General features: G+C 40.1%; 1 protein-coding gene across 11 annotated transcripts in view; it reads left to right on the top strand.

Moving 5' to 3' along the window:
- Nucleotides 1-22796, top strand: part of LOC106074422 (uncharacterized) — a 126257-nt gene that overhangs the window by 73347 nt on the left and 30114 nt on the right. Inside the window, exons 1-2 of one of the 11 annotated variants that reach the window (XM_056025561.1) lie at nucleotides 879-1117; nucleotides 4002-4349. The exons of 5 other annotated variants lie outside the window; for them this stretch is intronic. In XM_056025561.1, the coding sequence (XP_055881536.1) occupies nucleotides 4283-4349 (67 nt within the window). In that variant the 5' untranslated portion in view covers nucleotides 879-1117; nucleotides 4002-4282. Of the gene's footprint in view, nucleotides 1-878; nucleotides 1118-4001; nucleotides 4350-14444; nucleotides 15230-21093; nucleotides 21490-22796 lie in introns of those variants that run through there. 5 more of the 11 variants (XM_056025560.1, XM_056025565.1, XM_056025562.1 and 2 more) reach the window with 5 other exon arrangements.

Raw genomic sequence — 22796 nt, 5'->3', positions numbered from 1 at the left:
TTTTATTTATTATTATCAGGGAAATAATATTTGTAGCATAAATTATTCTAATGTGGTTAAAGTCAGGAAGGAACTAGGCAAAACAAATATATATAATAGTGACTTAATAGTCGATTCCTGTTGGGGTGTTGAGCAATCACTTATAGAACCAGTAAATTACTTCAGTTTTCTTAATTTGCTAGTAAATCTAAATTTCAAGGGAGAGGGAAAAACATAATAGATTCTTCTTCCACATGTGTAGATCTGGTAAAAAAATAAATAAAAAAGATTCTACTTATATGCGCGTGGGTCTGGTTAAAAAAAATAGATTTTATTTAAATTCATGTAAATCTGGTAAAAAAATTGAGGAGGCATACACCAGCGCAAAGCCCTCAGCCCCCCTGCATGACAAAGTGGTCATCATCGAACCACGATGGACGAACTATATAATCTGGTTTTAAAAAATAGATTCTTTTTAAATACATGTAAATCTGGTAAAATAAAAAAATGGAATCTAAAATGCTGAGAATAAAAGAATTTTAACACCTGGCATGGCAGGAATCTTCAAAACATTTGGCATTCGCTGTGTTGCCAGTCCCTGCCTTCAGGTTTGACATCCGCTACGTTACCTAACTCCAATCCTTCCCCGCGCATTGGCCAAGTCCTTCAGGATGTCATAACTTTCGAGCGCCTCTGCTGATTAGGCGGGAAGTGTTGAAGGCGAGTAAAGAGAGCAGACGTGGGGAGGCTAACTTTTGGTCTCGCTTGAACTTCCCACTCCACCGTGTCCCATTCACACCCCCCCCACCCCCATGCCCACGAATTTTTCGGCCACTTCGCCCCCTCCACTCCCCCCCCCCTTGCACAAGATGCGCAGACGTGAAGTGGTTGTAAAACTTTCCCCTTTACAACCTCTCCCAGTACGTCTGCACATCTCGACGTAGTGCAGGCGATAGTCCTTACGTCATCTTTCTATTCTTGTGATGCGCGCGCGAGTGTGTGTATTAACGGAGCGTAAAAATGTGCGAGGAAGTGCAAAGGAAACGCGGGATGACCACTAGGATCGTACTTGCGTAACAGTTGTCGTGTGAACAATATGTGCCTAATGCTGTGCTTCTGATGGAAGTCGTGAAACAAGGTAGTGCACTTGGTGGATTCTAGATCTAGATCTGTACACAGACGTTTCTTTATAGATAGGTCCAGTTATTTTTTGTGTACAAACTAAAGAAATTATGTAGATCAGTGTAGAATCTAATTTAGAGATGCCATTTTGTACAAAAAAAAAAAAAAAAAGTAAACTAACCTATTACAGAAACACAAGTGTATATTATAACTTTATACGTATGTCATATTTATAAAAATATTAATATTATATCTATATCATATGTATAACTATATTTATATCATATGTATGTCATATGTATAACTATATTTATACCATATGTATATAGATCTATAAGTAGGCACAGAATCTTATTAAATTAAAGCTTCCCAAAAAGAACGAATAATTTTAAAAAAATTTGTTACGCATCATAAATTGTGTAAGTTTAGGTGGTCGTATGTTAGACCAGTGGTTCCCAAACTTTTTCCTTAACGGAACACTTCGCACATTCTGAGTATTTAGCGGAACACCTTTGCTTATTTTTTGTTAGAGAGATTGTTTCCCAAGGTATTCCAGTAGTTCGTGGAATACCTATTCAGGCCTCGTGAAACACTGGGGCTCCGCAGAACACAGTTTGGGAAACACTGTGTTAGACAACGATTAGAAGACGAAGTGTATACAAGTTTGTCTGTCTTTCTTTCTCTCTGACCATTTCACCATTCACCATTCTCTCTCTTGAGTCTTTCTATCCCACGGACAGTATAAGCAGCATTATGCTGTAAATAGATAATTTAGTGTCAGTATGGTGCATACGTAGACAATGCCCTCACCGCTGACACCGATATAAGATGTAGAAACAATGTATCTAGAAACAATGCATAGATCTACTAGTGCAGGCTCTCTGGAACCATAGTCGTTCTTGGAACAAACGCTTTCAGGATTTCGTGACATAGATTTCTAGATTCTATCCAATGAGCTTCTCTGTATTTTATTTTTGGACTTCGGAATCTACAAAAAGAAGCATTTCTTAACACATGGGCGTGTAATGAAGTCTCTAAAGTGCAGGGTCTTATGATCGCGTTTGTCAGACACGCCCGTGGTGTTGTGTTCTACTCTAGATGTGTAGGCCTGTTTCATTTATTAGTGTTGTGTTCGTGTAACAAGGAGAAGGGTGTAATGAACTCGTCCTTAGCATGAACGACTTTATATACTGACTTCGGTACAGCACCACTATTGTTGTATACAGTGCTGTGCTATACAATGTTATAAATTTTAAAATATTTTCCTCTTCCGTTTAAGGAAAAATAAAAGGAAATTATACTAACTGTGTAGTGTAGGTATTTTTTATCTTCTCTTTAACCGAGGGTGGTGGCTGGTTGATAAAGCGCTTGGCTACCGAACCGAGGCGTTTCGAGTTTGAAGCCAGGTGAAGAGTGGGGTTTTTTAACCTCGGAATTTTATGGGGCGCCTTCGAGTCCACCCAACTCTGATGGGTACAAGACATACGCTGGGGGGAAAGTAAAGGCGGTTGGGCGTTGTGTTTGCCACATGACACCCTCGTTAACCGTGGACATAGATGACCATTGAAAGGTACGAAAAGGTGTACATTTACTAATGGACCTCATTCACCAATCGTAAACAAACAACATTTAGTCACGTGATCTTATTGATAAAGCTATGAAAAATACTGTCACGTGACAACAATCATGAATTAAACATGAGATCGTAAATTATATGGAAGAGATAGAGCACCACGTGGCTAAATGTTGTTTGTTTACGATTGGTGAATGAGGTCCATTATCCGAAACAGTGTTTTAATAGTTTTATGTGCTCTTTCTTTATTGGGGGATTAAACCGGGTGACAGTATCGTGTAGACTAGACTGGTATAAGAGCATCCTACCGCTTCATTCAAGAAGATAGTGTTTATTTTGGCGTTGAAGCTTTCATTGACGTGAAATTGTCTATTTTGGCGTTGAAGCTTTCATTGACGTGAAATTGTCTATTTTGGCGTTGAAGCTTTCATTGACGTGAAATTGTCTATTTTGGCGTTGAAGCTTTCATTGACGTGAAATTGTCTATTTTGGCGTTGAAGCTTTCATTGACGTGAAATTGTCTATTTTGGCGTTGAAGCTTTCATTGACGTGAAATTGTCTATTTTGGCGTTGAAGCTTTCATTGACGTGTAATTGTCTATTTTGGCGTTGAAGCTTTCATTGACGTGAAATTGTCTATTTTGGCGTTGAAGTTTTCATTGACGTGAAATTGTCTATTTTGGCGTTGAAGCTTTCATTGACGTGAAATTGTCTATTTTGGCGTTGAAGCTTTCATTGACGTGAAATTGTCTATTTTGGCGTTGAAGCTTTCATTGACGTGAAATTGTCTATTTTGGCGTTGAAGCTTTCATTGACGTGAAATTGTCTATTTTGGCGTTGAAGCTTTCATTGACGTGAAATTGTCTATTTTGGCGTTGAAGCTTTCATTGACGTGAAATTGTCTATTTTGGCGTTGAAGCTTTCATTGACGTGAAATTTTAAAGCAAGTTGTTCTGAAATGTAAGTTAATAAATACCAACGTTACGACCTCTTGCGTTCTGAGGCAAGTGCCAACGATTAGGGAAAAGCAATAAAGAAAAATCTATGTGTGTGTTATTCTTATGTCTCCTTTGAGTGCTCCCATAACCAGAGATCATGATACCTAAAGAAATTAACCAGATATCACAATAGCTAAAGAAATTAACCAGAAACCATAATACCTAAAGAAGTTAACCAGAAACCACAATACCTAAAGAAATTAACCAGAAACCATAATACCTAAAGAAATTAACCAGAAACCATAATACCTAAAAACATTATATTTGTCAGTTTTTTTTTAAATTGTATTTATTTATATTTCTCCCCCCAAATGGCTACGGGTTATTTAGATTATCTGGAACACATTTCGAATTAGCTCGATTTTGGGACGAAACCAAACTGTGGATTGTTGAGTTAATTCACTGCGTGGATGGAATACTGTTGCCATAGTGACGGACTTCACTTTTCTTGGATTACTACATAAAAGCACGAGGAATGGCGTCCACTTGATACGCCAGGGCAGCTGCTGGGACGTAGATCTACGCCGCAGTGAGGTCAAAGTTTTTTTTTTTGTTTTTTTTGTTAAAGACATTTCGTTGTTTCCCATCCCTCTGTGGGAGTAGGAGCAGAGATGGAGAAATACTCGAACAGGCTGTCCAGGAGTTTCTCTCTGATATCTAGGAAATCTTCACACAAAGGTAAGTCTTTAGCAACCATTTGTGTTTATAAAGGAAAAAAACTAGATGGATTTGTTTTTTAGTTCAAAGATAAGGAGTCAGAGGAGGAGGAGAGAGAGAGAGAGAAATAGGGAACGAGAGGGAGATAGCGATATGGAGAGAGAAAGAGAGGGAGGGAGTGAGAGACTGGTAGAGAGACAAGGGGATATATATATATATATATATATATATATATATATATATATATATATATATATATATATATAAAAGGAAAGAGATAGGGAGATATAGGCCTATAAGGAGAGAGAGAGAGTTAGAGAACTAGGGAGCAATAGAGTGAGAGAAATTGGGGGGGGGGGGGCAGGGGATCAATAAGGAGTAAAAGGGAGATGAAAATGGATTAAGAACTTAATAAATGACATTCTTGGTCTCCAACAAGAGACATTCTTGGTTTCAGATAAGAGACATTCTTGGTCTCCAACAAGAGACATTCTTGGTTTCAAATAAGAGACATTCTTGGTTTAAATAAGAGACATTCTTGGTTTAAATAAGAGACATTCTTGGTTTAAATAAGAGACATTCTTGGTCTCCAACAAGAGACATTCTTGGTTTCAAATAAGAGACTTTCTTGGTTTCAAATAATATACTTTCTTGGTTTCAAATAATATACTTTCTTGGTTTCAAATAATATACTTTCTTGGTTTCAAATAATATACTTTCTTGGTTTCAAATAAGAGACTTTCTTGGTCCCTCTCTTCTCTCAGCTCATTTCTCTCTCCTCACTTTAACCTGTCTTGACGTGTCTAAGTTTGCTGAAGTAGTGGATCCATTAGACCTGAATGTGATGAACTCCTCAGATGCAGAGTGGACTTTAAGATGGCCAAAGTGTTGGCAACATGTGGCGTCCTTTTGATACAGCAGTAAGGTCGCTCTACTGGGACAGTTCATTGTGTGTCTGCATCTGGAAGACAGGGCCTATAGAGTGAATGTGATCGACATGGCCTATAGAGTGAATCTGGAAGACAGGGCCTATAGAGTGAATCTGGAAGACAGGGCCAATAGAGTGAATCTGGAAGACAGGGCCTATAGAGTGAATCTGGAAGACAGGGCCTATAGAGTGAATGTGATCGACAGGGCCTATAGAGTGAATCTGGAAGACAGGGCCTATAGAGTGAATCTGGAAGACAGGGCCTATAGAGTGAATCTGGAAGACAGGTCCTATAGAGTGAATCTGGAAGACAGGGCCTATAGAGTGAATGTGGAAGACAGGGCCTATAGAGTGAATGTGGAAGACAGGGCCTATAAAGTGAATCTGGAAGACAGGTCCTATAGAGTGAATCTGGAAGACAGGGCCTATAGAGTGAATCTGGAAGACAGGGCCTATAGAGTGAATGTGGAAGACAGGTCCTATAAAGTGAATCTGGAAGACAGGGCCTATAGAGTGAATGTGGAAGACAGGGCCTATAGAGTGAATGTGGAAGACAGGGCCTATAGAGTGAATCTGGAAGACAGAGCCTATAGAGTGAATGTGATCGACAGGGCCTATAGAGTGAATCTGGAAGACAGGGTCTATAGAGTGAATCTGGAAGACATGGCCTATAGAGTGAATCTGGAAGACAGGGCCTATAGAGTGAATCTGGAAGACAGGGCCTATAGAGTGAATGTGGAATCGTGATAATGATCACAAATAAAAAAAAATTGCGTAGGCGTCGGTAACTTAGGGCAGCACTTATATATTAGGTTTAATGCAACTCATGAACTTGGGCAAGCAAGGGGCAGGTGTAAAGAGATACATTAGTCCGTTTTCTCTTTCTTCTCTCTCGTTCTCTTCTCTTTACTCTTCTCTCTTCTTTTCTCCTCTAACTCAGTCCAAAACTCTCTTTTCTTCCGGTCAACTTCACCAACTGTTGTGCTGTGATTTGCGAATTGGCGATGTGTCATACAAAGCGGAAGATAATAGAGCGCTACATTCAGTGGATGATGCCGGGCCCATGCCCTCAGTTTGAATTATTATTCTACTTTGACTTTGAAAATCGTTTTGCCAAATAGAACACAATACCCTCTCAGCTCTTGCAGGCAATGCAACTCTAGATTTGACGTCTGTCTTCAGCTACCAATCAACATCTAAACCAGTGGTTCCCAAACTTTTTTTTGTCTCGTAGACCCCTTGGAAGTTTTCGTAGACCCCCCCCCCCCCTGGGGGTCTATATAGACCACTCTGGGAATCACTGATCTAAACTGAAAGCACTTTTTTGTAGGTTAAAAGAACATTTCCTCGACAGAAAGCACACACACCCGTTTAGTAACTAGTGTTTAAACACACACACCAGTTTATTAATTAGTGTTTAAACACGCACACCAGTTCATTAATTAGTGTATAAACACACACGCACACACCAGTTTATTACGATTGCGAACATCACGAGACAGAACCATTAGGAGACAAAGGACTTCCTTAACTTGGAATTGTGGGAATTACTTCTTGGAGAAGTGAATGGCCAGTTGTTGGAGCTCCAGTTACCTGCCCCCCTGTAACCCCTTCCCTCCCCTGTCGATAAAAAAAAAAATGGCCCCTCCTTATTTTCTAGTGTTGATGTGAACGGTACACAGCCCGGGCGCCATGATGGCTTGGGGAGGGGGAGGAGTGGTGGGTAAAGGTGTCGGTTGGTGAGGCGCCTTCGACATACACGGAGGTCACGGTTGGTGAGGGCTTCCCCTCACCTTCGCCTCTTTATTTCTAATGTTTTAGTTCAGTAGTGTCGAAGGGACGTCTTGCGGACGTCTTCATATAACTGTGCTGTCCGTCAAGACGGCAGCACACTGCGTGAGTTGTGGAATGCGTGTGTTGATATGTGTGTGTGTGTGTTGGTTTGAAGTCTGTTCTAAATCTGATGAACTGGACTCGCCATAAGATTTGCTGTTTCACTTTCTCGCCCCCCCCCTCTCTCGCTCGCACACTCCTTGCGCCCCCCCTCCCCCCTCCTTGACGTACCCCCTTGCCTGATAAAGCAAAACGCCATATTTATTTATTTATTGCCCCAATGTTTACTAAACAAACAGGCCGAGGTCTACCACCAAGAAGAAGAAGAAAAAAACAACAACTAACACATCGGCCCTACAGTTTCTCCTAGAGTTTGTTGCTATCGATGTAACTCTATCCGCCTCGGCAGGGATTCTCAACTTCCTCGTTTTGCAGCTCTTAGCCTCTTGAGTTGCACGACCGTAAAGTATGAAGACCAAACTAATCTGTCCTTGACAAGACCACGCGGTCGAGTTGCTGCCGAGCGAGCAAATAATCCCCAACCTACCTCGCTTCCTGTTTAACTCTTTCTCTCCTAACCAACGATACAAACGTTGATTCTATCAATCAGAATGTGGTAAATAATTACGGAGAGAAAGAGTTAATAACCAATCAAAATATTGCCAGTCACGTGACACAATCTTTACATTCGCATTCTGTTGTACAATGAAAGAAACAAAATAAAAAAAAAATACTTAAAAAGAAAACAAAAAAACAAAGATTAACTAAGGGGAAGAACTCCATACAGTCATATTTCTCAATTCAATAAGATTTATGCCCTTTTTTGCTGTCAGACAAAATTAACTATTAAATACCACTATTTAATTAACTAATTGGTTAATTAAAAAAATGTTTCATGTTCTGTTAGGGACAATGAATAATCTTGCGAAGTTTCAATTTGATCCGAGAAAGTGGAAGAAATTACGTGTTCAAAATTTGAACCAGACAGACAGACAGACAGACCTAGTGAGTTGGTATAAGCTCTGTAATAAAAAAAATAATGCACGCATATACAACAGCTTAAAACGAGATGCAGAAAAACGTACACTTTTCTGACTTAATGCTGCGTGCAGTCGGCATCTAACATTTTGTCGCAGTCCTACGGGAAGAATGAATAAAAAAGAATCAAACATGGCGTAGCCTAATTTACGCTGCATTTTAGTAGCTTCTAGTTCTTTGCGTTTAACAAGCATGTCCTAGAGCCTTACTGGAAGTTGTGAGAAATATGCATATTTTTGTAACCAGTTTTGAGCTTAATGAAAAAGCTAAAAATATTCAAAAAAAGTGAATTACTTTGATCTAACATCCCGTTCCTGAGGTTTCCTTTAAAAACAAAAAATAAAAAATAAAAAGGCAGTATTCACTTAATTTTGCTCATACAGTATATCAATTTTGTTCTACTCTAATAGAGCATGGTGGCTCAAATCTCTGACAGATGATGTCTTGGATATTGCAATATATGTACATACTTTGCTTTCACCTATGCCGAAATGCTTAAAGTTGACAAAAAGGTTTTGTATTAGCAGTATATTTGCTGCTGTACAAGGCCTTAAAAAACATCTCGATCTACTTTATATAAACATAGAGTTGTGTTTCTAAGTCATTTTCACATCCATTTGTTTAGTCCAAAGTATATTTATATTGTTTTAAATATTATTTATTGCAAAAATAAAAATGCCTATGGTCATTCTAAAAAAAAAAAAAAAAGCAGTATGAGGGCGGCCGGGAAAAAAAATATCTAAATTAAGGCAAAAAAATTGAAAACAATGTGAGAACCACTGCCTTTAGTGTGTCGATTGCAGTGGCGAGAAATGTATCGCGTGCAATGAAGAATGCACTATTACCGTTTTTTTTTTTAACATGACCAGGTGTACAACACGAGGGCAACAGTAGGATGCATATCATTGCACAAAATGAATGACTAGGCCTAGCGTTATATGTAATGGAGTAACTGATATTGATTCATAAAGGGCTCCTTGAACGAATTTTAGAACCCTTGAAATTTGGTGCTTCCTTTAGTGGTCCGGCAGGTGCCCCCATATTTAAGATATTCTGAGTGCCCTCGTTCCCCCCCCCCCTCACAGCTTGGCGCCCATTAAAAATTTTTTTTACACCTTCCTGGGCAGTGCCATGTTGTTTTTTTTCTTCCCCCCCAGCCTTTCATTGTTCGACTCTGGAGCAGACCAAGGGCAGACAATCAACACGTTGTAAAATAACTACATTATCTTTCCCCCCGCAGACACGGGAGATAACACAGGCCAACACGTTCCTGCACAGCCCTCTCCGTGTTCCCCGGGTCAGAAAATGTTATTTTTGAGATGATTAACACCCTTGATTGTTTACCAATCAGACTTGTTTCCCCCTGAGATAAGTACCGAAAGGTGACTGAAGATGAAAGGAAATGACAGCCTACTGTTTTTTTGTGACATGTCACTGAACTGGTCATGTAGATTGGAAAGCGAGATGAGTCAGGGTCTTGGTTTAGAACTGAGACAAACTGTCGTGCTTCTGTATCCTAAGTTTATGATTTACATCCCCTCTCTCTACGCGTGTAGCTATAAAATAACAACGTCTGAAGGGGTTTATGTCCAAAAACCAGGTTCCAGCTTTAAGGCAAGGGGTGAACCACTGGCTATTAAGCTGAAACTCCGGTTCTCAAACTGAACCACTGGCTCTTAAACTGAAACTCCGGTTCTCAAACTGAACCACTGGATGTTATACGGATACTCCGGCTCTCCAACTGAACCACAATTCTCAAACTGAAATTCTGGTTCTCCAACTGAACCACTGGTTCTCAGACTGAAATTCTGGTTCTCCAACTGAACCACAATTCTCAAACTGAAATTCTGGCTCTCCAACTGAACCACTGGTTCTCAGACTGAAATTCTGGTTCTCCAACTGAACCACTGGTTCTCAGACTGAAATTCTGGTTCTCCAACTGAACCACTAATTCTCAAACTGAAATTCTGGTTCTCCGACTGAACCAATGGCTCTTTAAATGAAATTCCGATTCTCCATCGGAACAAATTGTTCTCAATCTCAACCACTGGGTCTCAAACTAAATCCAACATGGTTAAGCGTATTGAGAGATAGCATGTCGAACTGATAATAAATTTCACAACTCATAGATCTAGATATAACTTGTTATAACCGAGGCAAAACTCATGGGCAGTACTTTTGTATTTTTGATTTCTTGACTGACTTTAGAATGTAGGGAAGGGTCCTCAAACCGTTGATGTACGATCAAGAATACAGGAATGGCAACTTCCCTCTTTGATCTTCCCGCCTATGTTGTAAAACAAGTCTCAACAGATTTATTTTTTTAAGCTCCAGTCTGTGTACATTGCTCTAGGGCGTATCCTAGAGGTTTATATATTGGGTATTTATAACCTTGCTCTGGTTGTGGCCCAAGATATGTAGATCCCAGCTAAAACTTTGTGGCCACGTGATATCCTGCAAGACTTATTATTTTCTATTATAACACCCAAAGTACTTTTAGGTTGTAACAGCGTAGGACGTAATTATCTTTTTTTTTTAAATTAACGTCTGTAATAATATAAGAAGATAAGAGACAGGTGAAGACGATTTCATGGTTGGGATTAAAGAGAAGATGGCAAGTAAACAGACTAGACGACATCTAGACGACATTTTGTCCAGGTGTACATTAAAAACTTTGTTAGTTCGTAAAGGGACATTTGATTCGTGAACGGGACTCACTAGGAGTGTATAACTGAAGTTGTACCATAGCAACAGGAACAGCGGTTCACTTTGATCTCAATGCCAATGCTGTGAAACAGGTCTCAGTTGACCACTCTTGTCTTGTAAAACAACACTTCAGAAGACGGACTCTAATCCTACGGAAGGTCTCTTAGATCACGACAAATAAATCTCCTTACGACTTTTTTGGGGAAGGTTCCTACTGTTTCTGGACGTGACGGAACTTGTGCCTTTGTGTGTGTGTGTCTGCTGTGATGTGCGTGTGTGAATACATTCTTTTCTCGGGCCCGTGTGAGTGTTTGACACGGGTTATAATTGACACCAATGTCACGTCAGGTCGGTGTGAAACCAGGTCGTTGACACCAAGACTTGACGTTTGTGACCGGGTCCGTCTTGTAGCTTTAAAGATGTCATCATATTGAGTTAAGGAATCCTCCAGTTATCACGTCCTTTAAAAGTAATAGAAAACTAGTGAACATGCAAAGTACAATAAAAGGGAGGGAGTGAGATTGCCGATAACGAACTAACATTAAACTTCATCTTTGTCCTTCATCCTCACATCTTTGTTTTCCTCACATCTTTGTCCTTCATCCTCACATCTTTGTTTTCCTCACATCTTTGTCCTTCATCCTCACATCTTTGTTTTCCTCACTTCTTTGTTTTCCTCACATCTTTGTCCTTCATCCTCACATCTTTGTTTTCCTCACATCTTTGTCTTTCATCCTCACATCTTTGTTTTCCTCACATCTTTGTCCTTCATCCTCACATCTTTGTTTTCCTCACATCTTTGTCCTTCATCCTCACATCTTTGTTTTCCTCACATCTTTGTCCTTCATCCTCACATCTTTGTTTTCCTCACATCTTTGTCCTTCATCCTCACATCTTTGTTTTCCTCACTTCTTTGTTTTCCTCACATCTTTGTCCTTCATCCTCACATCTTTGTTTTCCTCACATCTTTGTCTTTCATCCTCACATCTTTGTTTTCCTCACATCTTTGTCCTTCATCCTCACATCTTTGTTTTCCTCACATCTTTGTCCTTCATCCTCACATCTTTGTTTTCCTCACATCTTTGTCCTTCATCCTCACATCTTTGTTTTCCTCACATCTTTGTCCTTCATCCTCACATCTTTGTTTTCATCAGCAGTCGTAGGGATAGACTCAACATCTCTAGTAGCTGTGTTAACTCTTTATCTCCGTAACTGTTTCCATGTTCGGACCGAATTGTTCGTTCTTCGCAGTAATACATTCTACCTTGTTCTGTTGAAACTTCAATAACATTTTGTTTTGTTTGTAATCAGAAGACGTTACTTTTGGCATAGAATTATAGGAGAATGCGTGCTCTTTTTATAGCACACAAATTAAAGTTTATAAAACCAAACATTAATTTTAATCTAGTAGTGTCAAATCAACGATGGTAGAGTTAATTAGGAAAGAGTTAATACAACGCCGATGTTTCTTTGTATTCTGTAAGAAGTTGAGCTCATAAATAGATGTAGGCCTACTATAAATGAAATATAATAAATGATAAACTGACATGGAATCCACATATTGATGAAACTAAAAAAAAAAATCAAACAAAGCATTAGGATTTATTAAAAGAAATTTCTATAAATCAAATAAGAACATAAAACTAAAATGTTATTTAACCTTGGTTAGGCCAATAATAGAATATGCATCCTCCGTTTGGGACCCCTCAACTCAAGAAAACATTAAGAAACTGGAACAGACACAAAATAGAGCGGTGAGATTCATAACAAACGAATATTCATATTTGACTAGAGTAACACCTTTAGTAAAATCACTAAATTTAGAAAGCCTTCAGGACAGAAGACTCAAATTAAAGTAGCAATCATACATAAAACACTGAACCATAATCTTGAAATACAAAAACAAAATCTAATAAAATACTCTGAAAGACACAAAGATAAAGGCACATTCCTCGTCCCATATGCTAGGACAAATTTGTACAAAAGCCCCTTCTTCCCTAGTGCTATTAGAGCATGGAATGGGTTGCCTGAGCTAGCCAGGAAAACCAGTGACTTGACAGAATTTAAGTCATTGGTTAACATGCATGACTGAATGCATGACGCGTAGGACGTAATCATCTTCTTTTTTGAAGTAACGTCTGTATTATATAAGATAAGATAAGATTTACACGCGCACCGTCTTGTATAGAAGTTCCAGTTCACAGACCTTTGTACAATCATTAGCTGGGCTGTTTAATAGAAGAATTTGATTGTGCAAAGCTCAATGGGAAGACGCCCTGTAATAACGAAGCATTGAAAGAGGTAAATACAATAATAAACATTGACTAGTATCAGCTCCATAAAGAAGGGGCTCATTTTAAAAAGAAAAACATTTTAAAATTACATTTTATAAAATGACAATACCTTATTTATACAACTTAAAAAAAAAAGTAATTAATTTCTTTTTAAGTTCAAACCAGGTATCGAACGCTTGATTCTGACATCGTCTGCTCCTTGTACGAACGATGCTACCTTTTAGGCCAGCGGGCATTGGATTATTGAGCATGTCATTTATAGATACTTTCATTGTATAGACATCTAGAGCTAGACTTCTGATTTAGAGCTCTTTAGTTCTAGTTTTATTTCTAGATCTACAATCTAGACTTTGTTTATTTTAGATTTACGTAAAAGTATAAAACAAAGCCTAGATAGTCCGTCGATAAACATTAAACAGCTTTTCGTTTAATAAATAACTCGATACACTACGGCTGAATACGCCTTTTAAAAATATTTTTCTCCAATTTGTAGCCAAATTTAAATTTATTTTAGCCAAATTTAATTTTTTTTTTTTTTTTTTTACTTGAAAAATGATAACGTTCAAACCAGAGCTCTCCCCGTGTGGCCAACGAGCTAGTAATTCTTTTCTCGGCGATATACACCCACTGTTAATTTTATAGGAAGATCGTTAGAGCCGTTTTAGAGATCAGCTGTCCAGGTTCCTCCATGAAGTTGCCAAAAAAAATGTTTTTTCTTAATCTCGATGCGTTTCATCTAACTTAACGTTTGGCCTAAACTGGTGTTGTTTTTTTCGCCTTCGTCTGTTCCTTAGTCGGTTGAACCGTTGGGGCACCACATAAGATCTGTGGACCGTCTTTCTCCATTCCCGTGTTTTGACTTGGATATAATTTTTTTTTTCAACGGCAGGCCCGTCCATTCTTTTATGTTGTCTTCCCCGCAATTTCTCTGTCTGCCTCTTCTTCTTTTTCCTGGTACTGTTCCACCTTATTAATTATAAAACATCTTACAAGTCCTACAGATTAAAAAGAAATACATATAATACCCCCCCAAGTTCATTACACTTGTAAATAATTGTTTAACAGTCTCCCCGCTTGGTGGCGTACGCCCATGACGATTCCCCGCCCACCCCAGGCTTACGCCATTGATTAGTGTGACCTAGTCGCGCGCCTCCAGTTATTACTCATACGTACCGTGTGTCACCGCTCAACCTTTGACCTCTGGCTCTTTCATTTCCTCGTCTCTCACTCCGGTTTTCAGGAACGGAACAATTTAGAACTTGAGGGGAAAACAAAAAAGATAATTGTTTGGTTTGTTTCGTTTCTTAGATAAAGTGACTCGATGTTTTTAAAAAGTGATCGTCTGTTTATTATGATAAGTAAGTGTTTTGGAAGGCAAATGGATTCCCGCTATTGATTATCGGACAAGTGAAATAGAAATCGATCACTTGTGGTATCTTGTTTGAAATGTAAAGGCATTCAGTTTGGTTTACATCTAGTCTGTGTGATCTCTAGTTCCATTGACAACAAGAACGCTTTTTTAAATTGTGTGTTACTGTTTTCTTGACATTGGGAGCATTTAGTCGCAAGCCTTGGTGATATTTCTGTTTAGGGAGTGTACTAGACATACTGTTGTATCAGGTTTACAGAACTGATTTTGCAAAGAACACTTATACTACTAAATCTTTACATGTTGATATTTGGTGTCCGTACATGGTTGCACTTACGTACAGTGTCTCCCCCAACGAGCGCATATTTTTACTTACGAAAACACCGCGTCCGGATGCCATGATTCCAACAGCATTTCTTCGAGTGCACGCGTCTGGCAATTAAAATAGTCTCTGCTTGTTAGTTTCTTATTAATGAGTGCCTGTCAAAATTTTGTCACGTGATTTCGTCTGTTTATTAGTAGCCAGCCGTGGAGTGACCTTTTTTTTTTTTTTTCAAAGCTGCCAAATGTTTTTGAAAAAAATCTGGGGAGAAATATGTGGAGAAGTTAGTTTATGACCAAATAGTTTCATGCCTCCTGGAGAGAGTCCTAGTGTGCAGAGTGAGTCCGGCTGTCAGGATGTTTTATTCAACGTGCCAGCGTACAGGCCGCAGACGTTCTGACAGTGAATTTGGTAAGTGAATTGTTTCACACTAGACCTCGTCTGAGTTGTTCTTACCTCTTTCTCTCCCCTGATTTGCGATTTGAATCTATTTAACTTAATGGATTTTTTTTTTTTTATAAACTTTAATTTGTGTTGTGTAAAAAATGAGCACGCATTCTCCTATAATTCGATACCAAATATAACATTTTCTGTTAACAAACAAAAATGTTATTGAAATTTCATCTGAGCAGGAGAGTGGAATACAAATGGGCAAAATAAATAATACTATTGGAACGAGGAAAGTAATTGCGGAGAGAAAGAGTTAATCTTGACCTCAACTTGTATTGTGTATTGTGTATCCATGCCTTCGTCCATCCCTTAGTCGGTTGAACCGTTGGGGCACCACTCAAGATCTGTTGACCGTCTTTCTCCATTCCTATCTGTCTTTTGCCTTGGATAGTGTTTCTTTCAATGACAGGCCCGTTCATTGATGCTGTGTTCCCGTGGCTTTATCTGCCCCTTCTTTTGACGAAACCTGTCCATTGAGTGACACAATAAGCTTGTGACACAAAATGAAATTATCGAGTTACTTATCATTTCTTAAAAGTTGATAAGACTCACTTCATTTACTTTCAAATTTACTTGAAAAATAATATTTTAGAAATGGATTTGTTTAGTTATCAACCTACTTAACTTTCATACATTATCTATCTATATGTATATTTGTATCTATAATCTACCCTATCCATCAATCTACCCATGTCTGTTGGACGTCTGTAATATATAACGAGATGTATATATCTCTCTCATTTAGTTTTTTTTTCATCTAAAATGACTGTGTTGGTCCCTCGAAATATATATTGGTCCCTCGAAATATATATTGGTCCCTCGAAAATATATATTGGTCCCACAAAATATATATTGGTCCCTCGAAATAAATATTGGTCCCTCGAAATATATATTGGTCCCACAAAATATATATTGGTCCCTCGAAATATATATTGGTCCCTCGAAATACATAATGGTCCCTTGAAATACATAATGGTCCCTCGAAATATATATTGGTCCCTCGAAATATATATTGGTCCCTCGAAATATATATTGGTCCCTCGAAATATATATTGGTCCCTCGAAATATAAACCTTATAGAGATTTGTTTTTGTGGTAACTTTTCGTGTTCTTGGCACGTTGAATAAAACATCCTGACAGCCGAACTCAATCTGCACACTAGGATGGCTGCCTGGTCGTGCGGTTTGCGCGCTGGACTGTCGTTCGGATTTATCGATGGTCGAGGGTTCACATCCTGCCCGCTCCCATCCCCCGTCGTCCTGCGGGCGGTTTGGACTAGGAAGTAAACTATCTTCAACTCTGAAGGAACATCCGAAACATGTAAAACATTTTACAAACATTTTACATATATTTTGTACTGTTGAAACAATGTTTGGTTTCCCGGCTGACCACAACTGTGCGATCCAACTTACCACTTTATTAATAGTTGTTTTACATTTAAGCCGGTCTCTCTCTCCTTGACGAAAATGGAGATTTTATTACAGATGTATGCAAGTTTTCAAAGAATCTGCTAACAGAGCTTTGTAATAGTAAATTGAACATTCTGAGTGAGAGAGAGAGAGAGGGGGAGAGAAATGGAGGGAGAGGGACAGAGAGAGAGGGGGGGCGAGGGAGGGGGAGAGAGAGAGGGAGGAAGAGGGGGAGAAAGAGAGAGAGGGGGGAGGGAGAGAGAGAGAGAGAAATGATATTTTTAATGATGGCCAGGCTAAATTATTGATGACTGTGAACCGATGGGGGGAGTAGTCTCTCCAGTTCCTTGCTTGAATCATTGTTCGTCTTGTGTTTCCCAAGCCACTTGTTGAATCACACACGCGGTTTTGTCACCGCGCGGTCGTTAGGTGAAGAGAACACATTCTTAAATGTTTCGGCACTTGGACGTTTATATAAAATCCTCTAGCGATGGACACGATAGCTGGAAATAGCAAGTACTGGAAGGATTGGGCTTTGTGAACAGTTTACATTCTATTTGTTCATTTATGAATTAATTAAAGACGCGACAGAGTCTATGTTTTGTGTGTGTTTGTACCTTATGGTACTGTTCCCCAAACTTTGTCCTTTGGGAAACACTGCCTTATAGCAAAGTAAAGAACACACCTTGGTTTCTTTCTAAACACTGCCTTATAGCAAAGTAAAGATCACACCTAGGTTTCTTTCTAAACACTGCCTTATAGCAAAGTAAAGAACACACCTTGGTTTCTTTCTAAACACTGCCTTATAGCAAAGTAAAGAACACACCTAGGTTTCTTTCTAAACACTGCCTTATAGCAAAGTAAAGAACACACCTAGGTTTCTTTCTAAACACTGCCTTATAGCAAAGTAAAGAACACACCTTGGTTTCTTTCTAAACACTGCCTTATAGCAAAGTAAAGAACACACCTAGGTTTCTTTCTAAACACTGCCTTATAGCAAAGTAAAGAACACACCTAGGTTTCTTTCTAAACACTGCCTTATAGCAAAGTAAAGAACACACCTTGGTTTCTTTCTAAACACTGCCTTATAGCAAAGTAAAGAACACACCTAGGTTTCTTTCTAAACACTGCCTTATAGCAAAGTAAAGAACACACCTTGGTTTCTCTCTAAACACTGCCTTATAGCAAAGTAAAGAACACACCTAGGTTTCTTTCTAAACACTGCCTTATAGCAAAGTAAAGAACACACCTAGGTTTCTTTCTAAACACTGCCTTATAGCAAAGTAAAGAACACACCTTGGTTTCTTTCTAAACACTGCCTTATGGCAAAGTAAAGAACACACCTTGGTTTCTTTCTAAACACTGCCTTATAGCAAAGTAAAGAACACACCTTGGTTTCTCTCTAAACACTGCCTTATGGCAAAGTAAAGAACACACCTAGGTTTCTTTCTAAACACTGCCTTATAGCAAAGTAAAGAACACACCTTGGTTTCTCTCTAAACACTGCCTTATAGCAAAGTAAAGAACACACCTTGGTTTCTTTCTAAACACTGCCTTATAGCAAAGTAAAGAACACACCTAGGTTTCTTTCTTTCTCTTTTGAGTTCTCTTCCTTGCTCTCTTTTTTTTTCTTGCTCTCTTTTTCCTCTCTTTTTATTTTTCTCTTTTTCTTTTCTTTTTCTGTCTTATATTCAATCTCTCTTTTCTTTCCTTTCTCTTTCTTGTTTTATTTTATTCACTCTTTCTTTTTCTTGCTAGCTCTCTTCCCCCCTCTCTCTGTCTCTCTCTGTCTCTCTTACCCGCCCCCCCCCCTCTCTCTCTCTCTCTCTCTCCCTGAATCATGAGTGAGGGAAGAATATACCCCAATTCTCTTTCAGTCGACTCTCTATTGTCACTGTAAACAACATGCTCACACTTATTGACCCCCCATCTATTGTTCCTCCCGTTTCATTAAATGTCAATCCAGACACAGAAAAGCGAAATGTCTGACCTTAAAGGTCAGTGTCTCAGCTTTTTAAAGGTTCCACGTTGACCAATTTCCTTCTTCCTGGCATTCCTCGCACAGGACATGATCTCGGAGGAAACGGGGGGGGGGTTGTTAGAGGCGGAGGAGGGCTGTACAGGAGTTACTTGTTCGTAGTGACGACACGCCAGGGGAGTTAATCGAGCTGATCGATAACAGCCCTGACGGTATGTTTGGAGAAACAAGGCTTCTTGTCTCCCCCCCCCCTCTAAACGTCCATCCGATGTCTGGGCTAACTCCACCAGGAGGAAAGCCGGGAGGGAGACCGAGCCACCTGCGGTAACACAAACTTGGTTGGAACATGATGATTAGAAGCTGGAAACACCTTTCACACTGATAACGGTACGGTCAACGGCTTGCATGAAAAAGAGCTAAAATTACCTTATGAGTTTGAGTAGTGGCGTTTGGAAAGATTTGATCACGACACCGTGCCCCAGATGACAGCGTAAAGTACAACTAGGTGGACAACAATTAAAAATACAACGAAACCTTGGCTAACGAACACACATCGTTCTGGAAAGTAAGTCCGGTATCCGAAATAATTTTCTCTATAGGAACTAAAGCCAATAGAGGAAACGTGTCCGTTTTGACTGCGATGTTGTGATGGCGTAGGGAGATGAAGGTGTTAGTAGGAAGGGCTACAATCTCCCTCCATGAAAACATGTGACATTATAAAAATCTGGGCTCGTACCTGTTCAGTAGCTGAATTTTGTTTTTCGGTAACCGGTGCAAATTGTTTTTTACGAAATTTTAGTGTGTTACTTTCGAAGGCGTTCACTCGCCGAGGTTCCACTGATATGCGTTCCATTTTGAGCTACAATTTTGAAACGTGGAGTACCGTGGTGCCCCGGGGGGTCAAACAAATTTCCGACACATACGTCATGGGCCGTAACCAGTGATAAAAGCTAGATCAGTGTTTCCCAAACTGTGTTACGCGGATCCCTAGTGTTCCGCAAGGCCTAAATAGGTGTTCCAACGAACTGCTGGAATAATTAACTAGTAGCTCACCACGCGAATTAATTTCACGAAAAAAATGAGCAAAGTGTTTCGCTTTGTGCGAAGTGTTCCGTTACGGAAAAAGTTTGGGAACCACTGGACTTGATTATTTCACGATGACATTAAACGTTGCAAGCTTATTAAAGCAACTTTTTGGCATGTAATTATGTGCAGTGGGGTGGGGGTGAGATTCTGCACGTGGGCTTGTTAAGTGGACAGGCTTCTCCTAGTGTTATGACAACCTGGGGGTGTGTTGACTTCCTAAAGCGAAGGGGGCCAGCGTGGTTCTCCTCCACCTGCTGGGCCTGTAACTCACGCGGACTTTTAACCCCCGTGATCTCTCTACCTGTGAATGAAGAGTTCAATGTCGACCAGGGAGATAGGTCGACCAGGGAGATGCGCAGTCGAGTTGCAATCAAACAAGAGAAGGTAGAAATAAAAGCAAGATCCGGATATAGACTTACACCAGGTAGATAGCTATCGTCTCTACGCTACGTATATTGATACTTTGTCTGGTACTGACGTGATAGAAACATTCACATTTTCTTGTTCAGACTTTGTGACTGTGTCAACTTCGAGCCGATGCTGCCCAGGGTGTTTTTTTTTATCTTATCTCTAGACTAAGACTAGTAAAAAAAAAAGTTAAGTTCCCCCTTTCAAACTATAGGGTCTGTAGTGGAGATGATGTTAAGGTCATCTAAGGCTTCCATATAGATCATGGTAAAAAATGTGTAATGATTACATTATGTAATAGAAAAAGCTCCTCCAAGGAGTCTGATATTGACATTCACGGCTAGGAAGCACCAGCTCTCGATCGCTCCTCATGGCGTGAAGCTGTGAGTCTCGGAGTCTCGAGATATGAAGCAAGAAGAGTGGCCATGGTGAAAGAGCGCCGAACCAACAAAAAAGCTGAGAGAAGGAGCAGGCCTATCTGCAACTGACCAAACCTACCCATGCCACATATGCGGCCTGGCTTTTTAGAGCGAGAATTGGACTTTACAGTCATCTTCGAGTTTATAGGAAATGAGAAATGTGCTCATCTTCGACCACGAAGGAGGAGCTATGAATTGATTTTATTGTAAAGCAGGGTAGAGAGTAAATCCATGCTCCACAATAAGGTTAAAGTCAGCGCCAGTGAAACTACGTTTGAAAAAGGTTTTAAATTCTATCATCCACTCTACCGTCTAGAACAGTGACTGTTTTTATACAGCCTACGCGTGTATCAACAGGATTGCAGTGTCACAGCGTGGGCACTGGAGTCATTCAGTTGTGGTGGAATGAGCCAGCAACGGTGACAGTCCCCCCCCCCACACACACACACGGTGTCCCCCGAGACAAGGCCCCGCTCACGTACGCTTCCAGTGTCTCCATCTCGGCAGCTACTCACGAGAGGGCGGTGCTGTCAGTGACAAGGATGAATGCAGACATTTTCTTGTATTTACTTTCTTGAAGTCATTGTATTTCCTAAGTCAGTGTCGGCTGTGTCCTTATATATTGTGCAAGTTGCAGTGTACAAGTTATGTTTTGTTGAACCATTCATTGAAGTGGGGGATTTATTCTGAAATATAGATACACACACACAATTACCTACACACACATCTACTCACATTCTGCACAGATAGATACATCTCTACACAAACTCACCTAGCGAACACTCTCACTGGCCGAGAGTCTACACAGTATTCTCGTTCTGTAGACGTTTTAATATTAGATTCTCTGTGAACATGTTATCAGCTCATTCCTTGGAATCTTAACGAAACTTGACGTGGCGTCCATGTGTTTCGACAGCAAAGGTGATTCCCAGAGAAGTGTTTACATTGTGCTGGTGCGCGTGTGTGTTAGCGTGGAAAGGTGGCTCGCTCGGCCTGTCTGATTCAAGTGTTGTTTATTGATTTTAATCTGTTGCCCATTTGGAGAACTCTTTATTTTTTCACTATTTTGTTAAGACCCTGACTTCAGTTTCGAAAAGTTAAAAGGAATTACCCCTTTTAGGCCTTAAGCGTAGATTATATTAAGCTCTCGGCGTGCGAGGTGGCTTAGTGGTTAAGCGCTTGGCTTCCGAACCTGGGGTCCTGGGTTCGAATATCAGTGAAGACTGGGATTTTGAATTTCGGGATTTTTTAGGGTCCACCCTTACTCTAATGGGTACCTGACTTTAGCTGGGGAAGTAAAGGCGGTCGCTCTTTGCGCTGGTCACATGACACCCTGCTCGTTAACCATTGGCCAAAGAAGCAGTGACCTTAACATCATCTGTCCTATAGATCGTAAGGTCTGAAAGGGGAAACTTTACTTTACTTTACTTGTATATAAGCTCATATGTTTCTATGGGCAACGGTTAACGAGGATTTCATTTAGTCTGTACAACGACTAACCACATTTATTACGGTACTTCCCCAATTCAAGTCAGGTACCCATGAGAGTGGGAGAAGGGGGGGGGGACTCAGGGTCGTCCTAAAATTCCCGAGTTTAAATCCCAGCCTTCATTGCAATTCGAACCCTAGACCCCCTTGGTTCTGAAAGCCAACCGCTTCACCACTCGGCCGTCACGTCACTTCGGAAATATTTGCCACCAATGATGTAATATGGAGGGCTGATTGCGTCAGTATTGGACATGCTTACAGTTGTGGGTGGTGTGTGTATCATTTTCTGTCCCCGCAAATCTCTGTATGAATTAATCAACTCGCAGTCCATCATTTTAACTGCTATATAGATGTTGTGCCATTGATTAAGTTCCCCTTTTCAGACCTTGTGGTCTACGGCTTACGAGGGTGTCGTGTGGCCAGCACAACGGCCAACCGCCTTTACTTTTCCCCAACTTATGGCAGGTACCCAGAGGCGCCCAATGATCCCGAAGTTAAAAATTCCAGTCTTCACCAGGATTCGAACACGGGACCCCCCCGGTTCGGAAGCCAAGCGCTTCACAGCTCAGCCACCGCGCCTCCGTGCCATTGACCGCGCTTGAGTGTGCGGTTTTATTTGATCTCACTTTGAGAAGAGTGTCTATAACAAGATCAGCGAGTTTTGTTTCGATACAACTTACTGTTCCAGTCTTATCATTTTCTTGTATTTCAAAGTCAGATGGAATCTTGTGAGTAGAAAT

This window comes from Biomphalaria glabrata, chromosome 4 (genome assembly GCF_947242115.1).
Source record: "Biomphalaria glabrata chromosome 4, xgBioGlab47.1, whole genome shotgun sequence".
In the NCBI taxonomy this organism is placed as follows: Eukaryota; Metazoa; Mollusca; class Gastropoda; family Planorbidae; genus Biomphalaria; species Biomphalaria glabrata.
This window is presented reverse-complemented; position numbering and strand designations above follow the sequence as displayed.